The sequence below is a fragment of the Saimiri boliviensis genome, chromosome 1, assembly GCF_048565385.1.
Source record: "Saimiri boliviensis isolate mSaiBol1 chromosome 1, mSaiBol1.pri, whole genome shotgun sequence".
NCBI lineage: Eukaryota > Metazoa > Chordata > Mammalia > Primates > Cebidae > Saimiri > Saimiri boliviensis.
In genome coordinates, this window is record NC_133449.1 from 23782692 (window position 1) to 23795885 (window position 13194).

Sequence of the window (13194 nt, forward strand, 5' to 3'; positions counted from 1 at the left end):
ATAAACATTGTTAAAAGAGTTAAAACTCAGAGTAATAAATGTCTACATACACATATATATTAAGCAAAACTTAACCTGATGTATAGCAGAGTTTTAGCAGGTCTATGGACTTTACTGATGTTGATACATGATTGTGTGTATTTATATCACAAGTCTATCACAGACTCAACGGTTCCTGACCCCCAAAACAAAACTCTGTTAGAAGAACTGTTAATTGCACATGTTTAAGAAGAATTTAGCAGTGAAGGACTTACCTGAAGTTCCTGTAGAAGTTGCTTGATTTCCGTAATTTCCAGGTCACACTGCTTATCCAGAACTTCCAGCTCTGTCTTTTGAGTTTGCTTTTTGAGTCGGACATCCTGAAGTTTGCCTGAGATCTGCTGATGTTTGCCATTCTATAGGAAGATCATATAAATATACAGTAACATAAAATGCTAATAGGAAATGTTTCTATTAGGAGAATAATATTTTTAGCTAAATTTTAAAATCTTAGTTACTATTCATATTCAGTCTCAAATAAATGCCTAAAACCAGGTGGAATGTGTTTCAGAGTTGTGTCTGTTAACTCAAGTTATTAGCAGGAAACACAGCATTCTCAGAGTGCAAGAGCCCATATGTTAGCATGGGAAAGCAGAAACATACCACATTGAATTTTTTTCTGAATTCAGCATTAATTAGACAATATTAATTAACAATATCAGAGACACTCTCAAAGAATAATGAGGAGGAATAAATATTTGCATGTGATACCTAGTATTACCTTCTCTGAACTTCTATTTCTAACCTAAATATTGCCATCTAATTTCCTCTAATTAAACAGTGCCCAGGAGGAATGTTTTGGAAACAGTTCTGTTCTATATAATATTATTCTCCTTTTTTCCTCTTCTGCAAAGAAATCAAACCAAAAAGCAGAGATTCTCAATGGGGCCTAAGAAGAAGGGTGACATGGGGGCTTATGGGCTAAACTATGTCCCCCAAAATTCATACATTAAAGTCCTAAGCCCCAGTACCTCAGAATGTGATATTTGGAGACAGGATCTTTAAAGAGATGATTAAGGTTAAACAAAGTCATATGGGTGGACCCTAATCCAATCTAACTGGTGTCCTTATAAGACGTGAAAATCTGAACACAAAAGGCATCAGAGATAAATGCACTCAGTCTAAGGTCTTAAACATATTTTTAAAGTAAGTCATCAACCAAATAAAATGTTATACTGTAATCACATAAGATATAAATCTGGCTCTACTACAGGACTAGGCAGGCATTTTTGCAAAACCCTAGTATATGATCAGGTTAGGCTCATGGGATTCTAGGGTTGTGGCAGAATAGTGCCAGATCTTTTATATCTTCTCACCATGTATTTCAAACAAAGTCTTTTAACAACTTGACCCTCTAACATCTGATGTGTAAAAACTGCTTAGTGGCCAGTACTAGCTAAGAACTATAATCCTCAGAGCTAGAATTCTAAGAGATTATTTAGGTCAGCAGTTTTAAATCAGTTGTCTTTTTAATAGTAGAATCCTTTTTTTCCCAAGCAAATCTTGAGTGAAACCCCAAGAAAAATAAAGCACATAAATGTCAAGCCTCTCTGTTGTGAAGTGTGGCAAGAGTTGGGGAGAGAAGATCACTGCTCTGCTGCCTGAGCTTTCCCTCTCTTGCCTCTGCTTAGTCCTCCTCAGACCATCTTCCAGAGACCAATCTGAAAACAGAATCACTGAACTAACACAACTCTTTATTTCATACAAGGGAAAAGTGAGGCACAGAGAAGAGAAATGTCTTGCCCAAGGGTACACAGTTCATCAGCATCTGAACTGATGCTACAACATAATCCTCAGCATTTTAAGTCATTATCCTTTTTTCAGTAAACTATATTGTATAGGCTGTTTTCTATGAAAATGTGACTATTTCATCACATTAAGACATAACTAATTCATGAGAGATTTTAAAACACAATTACATTTTTCTTTTTCTTTTTTTTGAGATGGAGTCTCCTCTGTCACTCAGCCTGGAGTGCAGTGGCATGATCTTGGCTCACTGCAACCTCCACCTCCTGGGTTCAAGTGATTCTCCTGCCTCAGCCTCCCAAGCAGCTACAATTACAGGTACCTGCCACTACCCACCATGGCTGGATACTTTTTTTGCATTTTTTTTTTTAGTAGAGGCAGGGTTTCACCATGTTGACCAGGCTGATTTCAAACTCCTGACCTCAGTTGATCTGCCTGCCTTGGCCTCCTGAAGTGCTAGGATTACAGGTGTGAGCCACCACACCCAGCCCATAATTACATTTCTCAACAGGTAGCCCTAGCATCATTCAGAGAAACTTCACTTAAAACTTTAGCCGTACCAGTGCTTCCAACTCAAGATGAAGACTCTTCTTTTTAGAGTTTAACCTGACAATTTCTTCTTGTTCTCTATTCTTTTGATTGAGAAGCTCCTGTCGTCGAATTCTCTCCCATTCTAAGCGACGCTGTCGTTCAAGTTCCTGTTTTGCTGCCTGAAAAAAAGGAATCGAAGTTAACTTTTAAACTAAAAATTTTGCATGATTCAAAAACTGGGAAGACAAAAATAAAAGTTAGGCAGAGATTAGCACTTAGTGGCTATAGTGCCTAAGGATAGCTAGGCAAATCCAGTTTTATTAATGGGCCTAAAGATTTTCAAAAATGTGGCTTCATCTATTGGATTTTTCTGATCATACCTTTTTTTTTCTAGACAGCGTCTCACTCTTTCACCCAGACTGTAGTGCAGTGGCACCATCTTGGCTCACTGCAACCTCTGCCACCTGGGCTCAAGTGATTCTCCTGCCTCAGCTCCCCAAGTAGTTGGGATTACAGGCACAAGCCACAACACCTGGCTAATTTTTGTATTTTTTTGTAGAGACGGGGATTCTTCATGTTATCCAGGTTGGAAGACCACCCTTTTGTTAGAGCCATTTTTTTCTTAATAAGTTAAAGGATGACTTCATAAATATTAACACGAATAATTACCCCTCTATTCTGATATCGGGGGAAAAATATCTATTTACATTATTTCAGTGCACAATAACTTACTGTGCTCCATCCCTGGCCCTTTAAAACACAGCTAGTCCTCCTAGGGACCCTTCTTCTCCAGCAACACTATCCCAAAGACCTGTACAAGCCCATCCTCTTGATTCCACTCTAGAGAGACTTTCAACGCCCCACTCTCATCTTTCTGTCTCTCCAATTCCCTGGACTCTTAATCTGGATCCTAAACTTGCTTTCATCTAACGACTTGCTCAGCTGGCTAACTAACCTTACCTCCTCACTCAACTTAGCTCTGCAGTCAATCCTCCTTTGATTGAGATCTCATCTGCTGAGGATGTTTTCTTTACCACTTACCAGTTCTAAAAACTCCTTATGTGCAAAAACTCTCTTTCCCTCCTCAAGGGAAGGAAGAATCAGATTTGTATAGGATAAGAATGAAATGATGCAGAGCAAAAGGCTAAAAAAATTCAAAAAGATTTTTTTATCAAATGAAATACAGTCACTGATTAAATGTAATGATTTTCTTAAGAAGTAAAAATACTTAAAAATAACCTCTCGTCTTTCTATCTCTTTTCTCCTTTCTTCCTCTCGTTGTCTCTCCAATTCCCGCTGCTTCTCCAAGCGTTTTTCTAATTCAAGTTGTTTCTTCCATTCTTGTTCTTGTAATTCTCTCTGTTTCCGTTCCCACTCTTCCTTTTCTTTCTGGGCTTTACGTTCTGCCTCCCTCTGCTGCTGCTCCATCAAAGCTTGGCGTCGCTTCTCCAGCTCCATGTTCCCTCGTTCATAGTTGGCTTTCCGTTTGTCCTCAAAAGTAACTGAACAAGGTATGCCATCAGCATCTGCACACATTAAGAGCCTACAGAACCTGTACTCTGGTTTCAACATACTCATGCCTTCTGATTGTTTGAGTGCTATTAGTATTTGAATACTTCTCCTAAGGATAATTTTAACTCAAATAATAAATGGAAAAATATCTACATTCTTCAAGGACATTCATTTTTAGAAAAACAAATTTTTAGGTTTGAATCCATTCAGGAGAACTATTTTCATAAACTTGCCAATAAAAATATCTTTTCGGTCAGGAACGGTGGCTCACGCCTGTAATCCCAGCACTTCGAGAGGCCAAGGCAGGCAGATCACAAGGTCAGAAGCTCAAGACTAGCCTGGCCAACATGGTGAAACCCCATCTCTGCTAAAAATATCAAAAATTAGCCAGGTGTAGTGGTGGGCACCTGTAATTCCAGCTACTCAGGAGGCTGAGATAAGAGAGTCACTTGAACCCAGGAGGGACAGGTTGCAGTGAGCTGAGATCGCACCATTGCACTCCAGCCTAGGTAATGAGAGCGAAACTCTCTCTCAAAAAACAAAGAAAAAGAAAAAACTTTTTCAACTTTTTTCCTCAGTTTTCTTCAAGGATGATCAAAGTTGTGTAGTTATACATTGGGTTTGATGTCATTAACTTTCTAATATATTAGAACAACTACAAATGTATTCTTTCAACCAGTATTTAAACTTTTTTTAAAGGTAAAGATTTCATTACAAAGTTTGCTCTAATAACTCAGCCTACAGTGGGAGAAATACTTTAAACTCAGATGTCTACAACCCTGTCAAATACATATATTGTCTTTTCTTCCTTCAAACTCTTCTCATTTTGACCATCTTAATTTTATCAATATTAAAATCCATCCCATCTATCAAATATTTTCTCATATAGCACATAAAATATTAAAAACATAAAAATTCTAAATATCAGTTACATTTAGAGGTAGAATTTAAGAACTCAGTATAAATATACAACTTTGACACTCAATGACACCTGGTAATTTCTTCTGAGGTTCCTCTTCTTTCATTTTCTGATATGATGGCAGAGTTCCATTAATGGAATCAATTTGCTTTCCTCCTCTAAAAAAAAGCAAACAACAAAGTTAGCATCATGTAGTCTGGACATTTTCAGACTAGATTATATAGACTACCAGTGATTAAAGCAATTTGATACTGAAAATATAAAGATATTTAAAACAGTTTGGTTTGTTGTTACAATATATAGCAGGATATGGATAGTCAAGACAGAGAAATCTGGATTCGAATCATGGTTCAGCTAATTTTTGTTCTTGGGCAAGTGTTTCTTTATCTCTTTAGTCAATAGCTTCCTTTAGCATAACATGATGAAAACACCCCCCCCCCCTCCTTTATTTTTTTTGAAGCAGAATATTGCTCTGCTCCCCAGGATAGAATACTGTGGCATAATCACAACTCACTGCAGCCTCAAACTCCTATGGTCTAGTGATCCTCCTGTTCCAGCTTCCCAAGTAGCTAGGACTACAGGCACACACCACCACATCTGGTTATTTTTATTTTTGTTGAGACAGGGTCTCACTATGTTGTCCAGGATGGTCCTGAACTCCTGGCCTCATGTCATCCTCCCACTTCGGCCTCCCAAAGTGTTATGATTACAGGTGTAAGCTGCCATGCCTGGCCCACACCTACTATTACGTACTCCTTTCCAGTTTAACTCATTGAATACTAAAATCAATAGCAGTGCAAATATTTAACTCTCTTCTAAATCACATCTGCCAAGTTATCAAAAACTATAGCACCCCACCTCCAGGAACACTCGCCTGAAAGACGGAGGGACAAGCTCAGGAGGTAAAGTCAGTGGTAACGGCTGTCCAGCTTTGGCCATGTCAGTGAGGTGCATTGCAAGGATAAACTCTTCTGCTTTTAGCTGTCCATCACCATCAATGTCAGCTAGAGTCCTAAAGTAAACGTTAAAATTCACAACTTAGAAATAGTCTATTTGGAGTAAAATACTGCCACAAAAGTTCAATTTTTTATTTTTAAAATAATGATAGTAAAACTGCTGGGTACACTCATTTTAGTCAAATGTAAATATGTACATTTACATAACTCACTATTGAATGTACATAGTAAATACGTACATATGTAATTATGTACATTCAACAGTGAGTTAATTTTTACCCTTAATTTTCATGACATAAGAGAGGAAAGAAACTTTGAAAAGAAAGGGAACTAACTATTCCTTCTGAGAAAGTATCTTACTCCACGGTTAATTCACCTACCAAATCACAATTACCTACATACTAAAAACGAGATATTCTCTGATTCTCCATAGAAGGGATTACATAAAAGAAAACAGTAGTTTTTTCTTGTAAAATATAGCCATGGACTGCATAATGACGTATCAGTCAACAATGGACTGCATTTATAATGGTGGTCCCACAAGATTATAATGGAGCTGAAAAATTCCTCTCACCTAAGGACACTGTAGCTGGCATAATGCAATGCATTACCTATGTATTTGTGGTGATGCTAGTGTGAACAAACATACTACACTGCCAGCTGTAGAAAAGCACACGATATACGATTATGTACAGTACGTAACACTCAATAACAATAAACAATACAACAACAATAAATCTATTAATATGTTACTGGATTATTTACTATACTATACTTTTTATTGTTACTTTAGAGTACACTCCTTCTATTTAGTAGAAAAAAGTTAACTGTAAGGCAGCCTCAAGCAGGTCTGTCAGGAGAAATTCCAGAAGAAGGCATTGTTGTCATAGGAAACAATGGCTCCATGCGTGTTCTTACCCCTGAACACCTTCCAGTGAAACAAGATGTAGAGCTAGAAGACAGTGATATTGATGATCTTGACCCTGTGTAGGCCTAAGCTAATGGGTGTGTTTGTGTCTCCATTTTTAATAAAAAGTTTAAAAAGTAAAAATAAATAAATTTTAAAAATAAAAGAGCTTAAAGAATAGAATATCTTTCTGTACAATGTATTTGTGTTTTAAGCTAAGTGTTATTACAAGAGTCAAAAATTTTTTTTAAATTACAAGGATTACAAAGTTAAAAGTTATAGTATGCTAAGATTAATCTATTGTTGAAGAAAGCATTTTTTATAAATTTGGTGTAGCTTAAGTGTACAATAACTTCTTGCACAACTGCATTTGTGTCCAAGCTTAACATTAACTTTCAAATGACTGCTTTTAGAGAGTGTCTTTGAGTCAAACACTTTCACAGAAATGAAATGTATCTTTCTTATAATAGGGGAGATACAGTTTCATTAATGCATAGTTAAATTAAGTAAATCTAATTAAGGGACAAACTTACCAAATGGTAGCTAGCTGAGTTTGAGAAAGATTTGACTGAAGAAGGGCATTTCTAGCTTGAAAACCTGATTAAGTGAGAAAACCATAAAATAATTCTTTAGCCTTTTCAAAATTATGCAAACTGAAATAGCTGTATTTGTAAAATAACAATGCTACTAGGGTATCCTGGGAACTTTTAACATCAAAATATTTTCACCATGTGCTAGGTACTAAGCATTCAGTAGTAATCAGTCACTGCCCTAAGGAATTTTAAATCTAGAATTAGTGAAATCAAGTGCTCTCCCATGTCTTTTCAGCAAGATAATAATACACACCAGTGGCTGATGTGAAAGAACAAGACATCAGGCACACAGAGTATTAGAGGCCAAGATCTGGGCCCTCTTGTACTCCCAGCAGGTGCAGCACTTCCCACTCCTAAGTGACTGAGTCGTGAGTACCAGAAGAGTCAGGTGCTATTCTGGGTTCAGCCAGAGTCAAGGCCTGTCCAAAACAACTCTCACATAAGAGATTACATCTGCCAACGTTTCCTCAGCAACAGCTCCAACTACAACAAAAGCCAGCCAAATGCAGCTAGATTTATTGTCCCACTAGGCTTTCAACATAGGCGCTGATAATCAAAGCAACCATGTATTGTAATATGCAGCTGAATGTTTATATTATATAACTTTTAAAACATTTCCATTCTATTCTTTTAATCTGGCCATTTAATAGAAATCACATAAAAATACTAGCACATGCAGCCTTGCCCTACTAATTAATCCTCAGATTTCGGTTTGAGGAGGTCTTTGTGTTAAAAGGAAGATCCTTCTAAATAAGAGAGATGGAAGACTATTTCCCTTAGATACTTAGATCCCTTAGCATCAGGCAATAGAGCAAATAGGAAAGAGAAGGGGAAGGAATGTAAATGGTTGAAAATCATACTCGTGGAGGGCTTTATATGTGTGAGGCAAAGTCTGAGTAATACAAAGGGCCATCGAGAGCCAGCAGAGTACCTTTCTCACTAAGGAAAGCTCATTTGAACATGTATGCTTTTAGTCTGCTAAACCTCTGGATATCCTATATCCTCTGCTTAGAATACCATACCCTCCATTCTTTACTGTATAGTCTATCCTCTAAGATCTGGCTGAAATGTCTTCTCTTCTATGAAACATTCACTCTTATATCCTTGGAGTTTAGTCACTTTCTCATCTATATTAATCACAGCACTTTTAAACAAGCAACCAAACATCTTGATTACATGAACTATATACTATGGGCTCTTCAAAGGTATGAATCATGTCTTCCTCCTCTCTTTATTCCTGTGCCTAAGAGAGTGCTCAGAAAGGATGTGATTCAGGAAACAGTTAAATCAATAATTTAATTTAAATAAATTTTTTAAAACTATGTTTAGGGGCCAGGTGGGGTGGCTCACACCCGTAATCCCAGCACTTTGGGAGGCTGAGGTGGCCAGATCACAAGGTCAAGAGATCAAGACCATCCTGGACAACATAGTAAAACCCCATCTCTACTAAAATACAAAAATTAGCTGGGTATGGTGGCACGTGACTGTAGTCCCAGCTATTTGGGAGGCTGAGGCAGGAGAATTGCTTGAACCCAGGAGGCAGATGTTGCAGTGAGCCAAGGTCGCACCACTGCACTCCAGCCTGGCACCTGGAGACAGAGTGAGACTCTGTCTCAAAAAAAATTGTTTTTTTAAAAAAAGCTGTATTTAGCGGGAAGAGGAGGAAAAAAGAAAAACACATACCACCAGCCGGGCACAGTGGCTCATGCCTGTAATTCCAGCACTTTGAGAGACCGAGGTGGGCAGATCGCCTGAGGTCAGGAATTCGAGACTGGCCTGGCCAACACGGCGAAACCCCATCTCTACTAAAAAAATACAAAAAGTATCCAGGCGTGGTGGTGTGCACCTGTAATCCCAGCTACACAGGAGTCTGAAGCAGCAGAATCACTGGAACCCAGGAGGCAGAGGCTGCAGTGAGCCAAGATCGCGCCACTGCACTCCAGCCTGGGTGACAGAGCAAGACTCCATCTCAAAAATAAAAAACAAACAAACAAAAAGAGACCACTAACTGCTATATTCACTGAACAAAACAAACATGTAAGCCCAGGTTAGCCTCATCCTCATATTTCTGGGGCTTATGCTCAGCTTCAGGACACCAGCAGAAACTATTCTTTTTACAGAAAACCTTGTATTTACCTGCAGATATATAGCTTTATTCTTGTAGGTCTCAGAATAATGATGACATTCTTTTCTCTAAAAACACTACAATACACAACATTTGTACAATGTGGCATATACTAATTAAGTTACATTAGGGATCATTTCCCTACAGTTGGCTCCCCATTCACTGCCCATCATATCCAAATGCAAAATCACCCTGTTTATACTGTTACATTTACAGTAGTTATATAAAGTGCACTAATCTTGAGTGTGCTGCCTAATGAATTTTTTTTTTTTTTTTTAGACTGAATCTTGCTCTGTCACCCAGGCTGGAATGAAGTGGCATGATCTCAGCTCACTGCAACCTCTGCCTCCCAGGCTCAAACAATTCTCCTCCTCAGCCTCCCAAGTAGCTGGGTTTACAGGTGACCACCACCATGCCTGGCTAATTTTTGTATTTTTAGTAGAGACGGGGTTTCACCATGGTGACCAGGCTGGTCTCAAACTCCTGACTTCAAATGATCCGCCCACCTCGGCCTCCCAAAGTGTTGGAATTACAGGTATGAGCCACTGCACCTGGCCTGCCTAATGAATTTTTAAACAGGTATATACACATACACTCACCACCCATATCAAGATGCAGAATGTTTCCAGCTCCTCAGAAGGTTTGTACATGGCCTCTTCCCCATATAGTAACCACATAATTCTGATTTCTATCATCAATTAAGTTTCCTGTTCTTCAGTCTCATATAAATAGGTTAAATAGTATGATCCTTTGGGGCTGCTTTCATTCAATACAATATCTGTGAAGTTCACTTATGTTGTTGCATGTATGAGCAGTTCATTTGGTTTTATTCTTTAAAGTATTCCATTACGTAGATATACCATCATTTATCTATTCTCCTGTTGATGCAACATTTAGGATGTGAATGTTTTGGTACATGTCTTTTTCGTCAACTTTGTTTCAGTTGAAAACAAGTAACTTCTTTTTATTATACAGATGTGGGTCTCACTGTGTTGCCCAGGCTGATCTCCTGGGCGCAAGCAATCCTCCTGCCACAGCCTCCCAAGTAGCTGAGACTACAGGTACATGTCACTGTGCTTAGCAAAAAGAAACTTTTTTTCTGAGACAGAGTCTAGCTCTGTTGCCAGGCTGGAGTGCAGTTATGCAATCTTGGCTAACTATAACCGCCGCCTCCTGGGTTCAAGTGATTCTCCTGCCTCAGCCTCCCAAGTAGCTGGAAGTTACAGGCACGCGCCACCAAGCCCAGCTAATTTTTGTATTTTTAGTACAGATGGGGTTTCACCATGTTGGCCAGGATGGTCTCTATCTCCTGACCTCATGATCTGCCTGCCTCAGCCGCCTAAAATGCCGGGATTATAGTTGTGAGCCACCACACCTGGCCAAAAGAAACTTTTAAAATGCAAAATGTAGGATACAAAGAAGTTCATTTTTTCAAAGAATAGCAATTATGACTTTACATTAATCTCTAGTATAGTTTAATACCATATTTCACAGAATCTAAGATTCCACTGGCTATAAGACATACTATCATTTTATGTAAAAAAAGCTAATAAAACTATGACATGGTGCTAAGACATCACTAATTGTAGCACACATTCTAATTTTAGAGACATTAAAATGTAAAAAAAAAAAGTGTGTCAAAAAAGCACTTTGTTTCATGTAATTTGATAAAATTACAGAAAATCTTAGTTATGTAACATGAAATACATGTAAAAATATAAAGTGTATATATAAGCTAAGAAGTATAAGTCACCTATGAACCTACCACCCATCTTAAGAACTAGATTACTACTAAATGCCTTGAATTGATCTGTGTTCCTTAACTTTATCCCCATGCCTCTACAAGAGGTAACCACTACCCTGAATTTTGTATGTATAATTCTCTTGCTTTAAAAAATAGTTATCACATAGGTATGTATCTTTAAATAAAATACTGTATATTTTTGCTTGTCCAATCAATTCCAAAAGTCTTACTTCCTTTCCCTTGCCTCTCTGCACAACTACAGACCCTAGACTCCTATTTCATACTTTCATTCTCCAAATAGGCCATGTACTTTTCCCTCTTAATTTCTTGTCACCATCAAATGCCCTCACATTCAATCTGTCCAAATCCTAACATTTTTATGGAGCTTAAATGCTCCCTTCCTGTAAGATACCTCATCTGAACTCTTCATCTTTAATATCTCCCACTCTATGCTCCTTAGCACTAAAAGGTCTATTATTTTTGAACACTTATTTTACTCGGTCCTAAATCATAATTTCTTGCTGAGTGAAGGAGTGGGAAAGTTAGAAGGTAGGAACTCTACTTGCCTATTACCCTCTATTTATGTCTTCTTCACGGTTCTCAATTAGTAGTTTGGAATGATGTTCTAGCCTGGACTCAAATGTTTTATAGCAAACTAAAGCCAAGTTTTACAGTCACATTTGGGTTAAAGCGTTAAAACGGTGAGCAGTGCTCACCTGAGGTTTTATAATAGTAAGGGCAAGCAGAGAAAAAGCCGAATGCAGAGGAGGATTCTCAGGAAAAGCGAGCTCAGGCTAAGTTCTACACATTCTCCCTTGTGACCCAGGGCTCTCCATTCACTGCAAACCGTACAGGATGAGGTTTGATCTTCTTAAGGAACAGGTCTTTTGCCAAAAAGTTGGGGGTTTATCTGAGTGCCTGACTTGAGTAAAAACTTTGAAGAAAGTAATCAAGTTGAATCGATCTTTAAATCCTTATACAACTTAAGGTATTTGTATTTATCAAATGCCGGCTAAATTTTTGGATGTTAAAATGTCAGATGAGCTACACAATATAAATTCAAATGAAGAGTTCTTTAATGGAAGTCCATGTAAAAGGCTCCTTATCATGCTCTTCGGCACTGTATGCTGCTTACCTGAGAGATATCCACTCATGCTTTTGTCAAGACTATTGAATTTTTGCCGATATTTTAATCTTGAAGGCTGAGGAACTGCCCACTCTGAGGTCCCAGTCTTGGGTGAGTTCCCTGAGAGTGAAGCAGTCGAGGAAGTTGAGCTATAAAAAAATTTATTTAAAATTTTTATGTTACTAAATAAAATAGATTTAATTAAACTTTGTCAGACCAAGGCATTAGGAATCTTATATACCAGGGGTCCCGAACTCCCAAGCCACAGACCTGTTAAGAACCGGGCTGGACAGGAGTGGGTGAGTGGCAGGTGAGTGAGCACTACCACCTGAGCTCTAGCTCCTGTCTGATGAGCAGTAGCATTAGATCCTCACTGGAGTGTGAACCCTATTGTGAACAGCACATGCGAGGGACCTAGGCTGCATGCTGCCTTTGAGAATCTAATGCCTGATGATCTGAGATGTAATAGTTTCATCCTAAAACCATCTGCCCCTTCAAGTCTGTGAAAAAACTGTCTTCCATAAAACCAGTCTCTGGAGCCAAAAAGGTTGAAGACTGCTGTTTTATACTATAATGGTGACTGCTTTTGCATTTTACATTTCTTTTAAATTTTAAGCAATTATCACGCAAATACCACAAGAAGCATAGAACTCCACGAAACTACTACATATAAAGAACCTACTATGTCCCAGGCCTTATAATGTACTAAGACCTTTACAAATATTCCTCCCAACAAACTTAAAATATATTACCGTCTCCATCTTTTAGACTGGTAAACTATGGCTCACTGATGTTAAAAAAAAACAAGGTCACAGAATCAGTGAGTGTTCAAGCTGGGATATGAATGTTGTTCTTCCGGGTCAAATGTAACACTCTCCCGACACTGCCCTGAAGAGTATAATAGTGATTTATATGAAGGATGATTAATGTAAGGAACACTGATGCATTTGTGCTTTGTAAAATTTAAAAGATATCCAATTAGTAGAACCTGCTCAA

At 38.1% G+C, this 13194-nt stretch overlaps 1 protein-coding gene across 7 annotated transcripts in view; it reads right to left on the reverse strand.

Moving 5' to 3' along the window:
- Positions 1-13194, reverse strand: part of ITSN2 (intersectin 2) — a 167578-nt gene that overhangs the window by 97496 nt on the left and 56888 nt on the right. For all 7 annotated transcript variants that reach the window (XM_074394697.1, XM_074394687.1, XM_074394703.1 and 4 more), the window contains exons 8-14: positions 12208-12347; positions 7144-7207; positions 5622-5759; positions 4820-4905; positions 3556-3818; positions 2346-2495; positions 255-395 (exon numbers count right to left, since the gene is read on the reverse strand). In XM_074394697.1, the coding sequence (XP_074250798.1) occupies positions 255-395; positions 2346-2495; positions 3556-3818; positions 4820-4905; positions 5622-5759; positions 7144-7207; positions 12208-12347 (982 nt within the window). The remainder of the gene's footprint in view (positions 1-254; positions 396-2345; positions 2496-3555; positions 3819-4819; positions 4906-5621; positions 5760-7143; positions 7208-12207; positions 12348-13194) is intronic.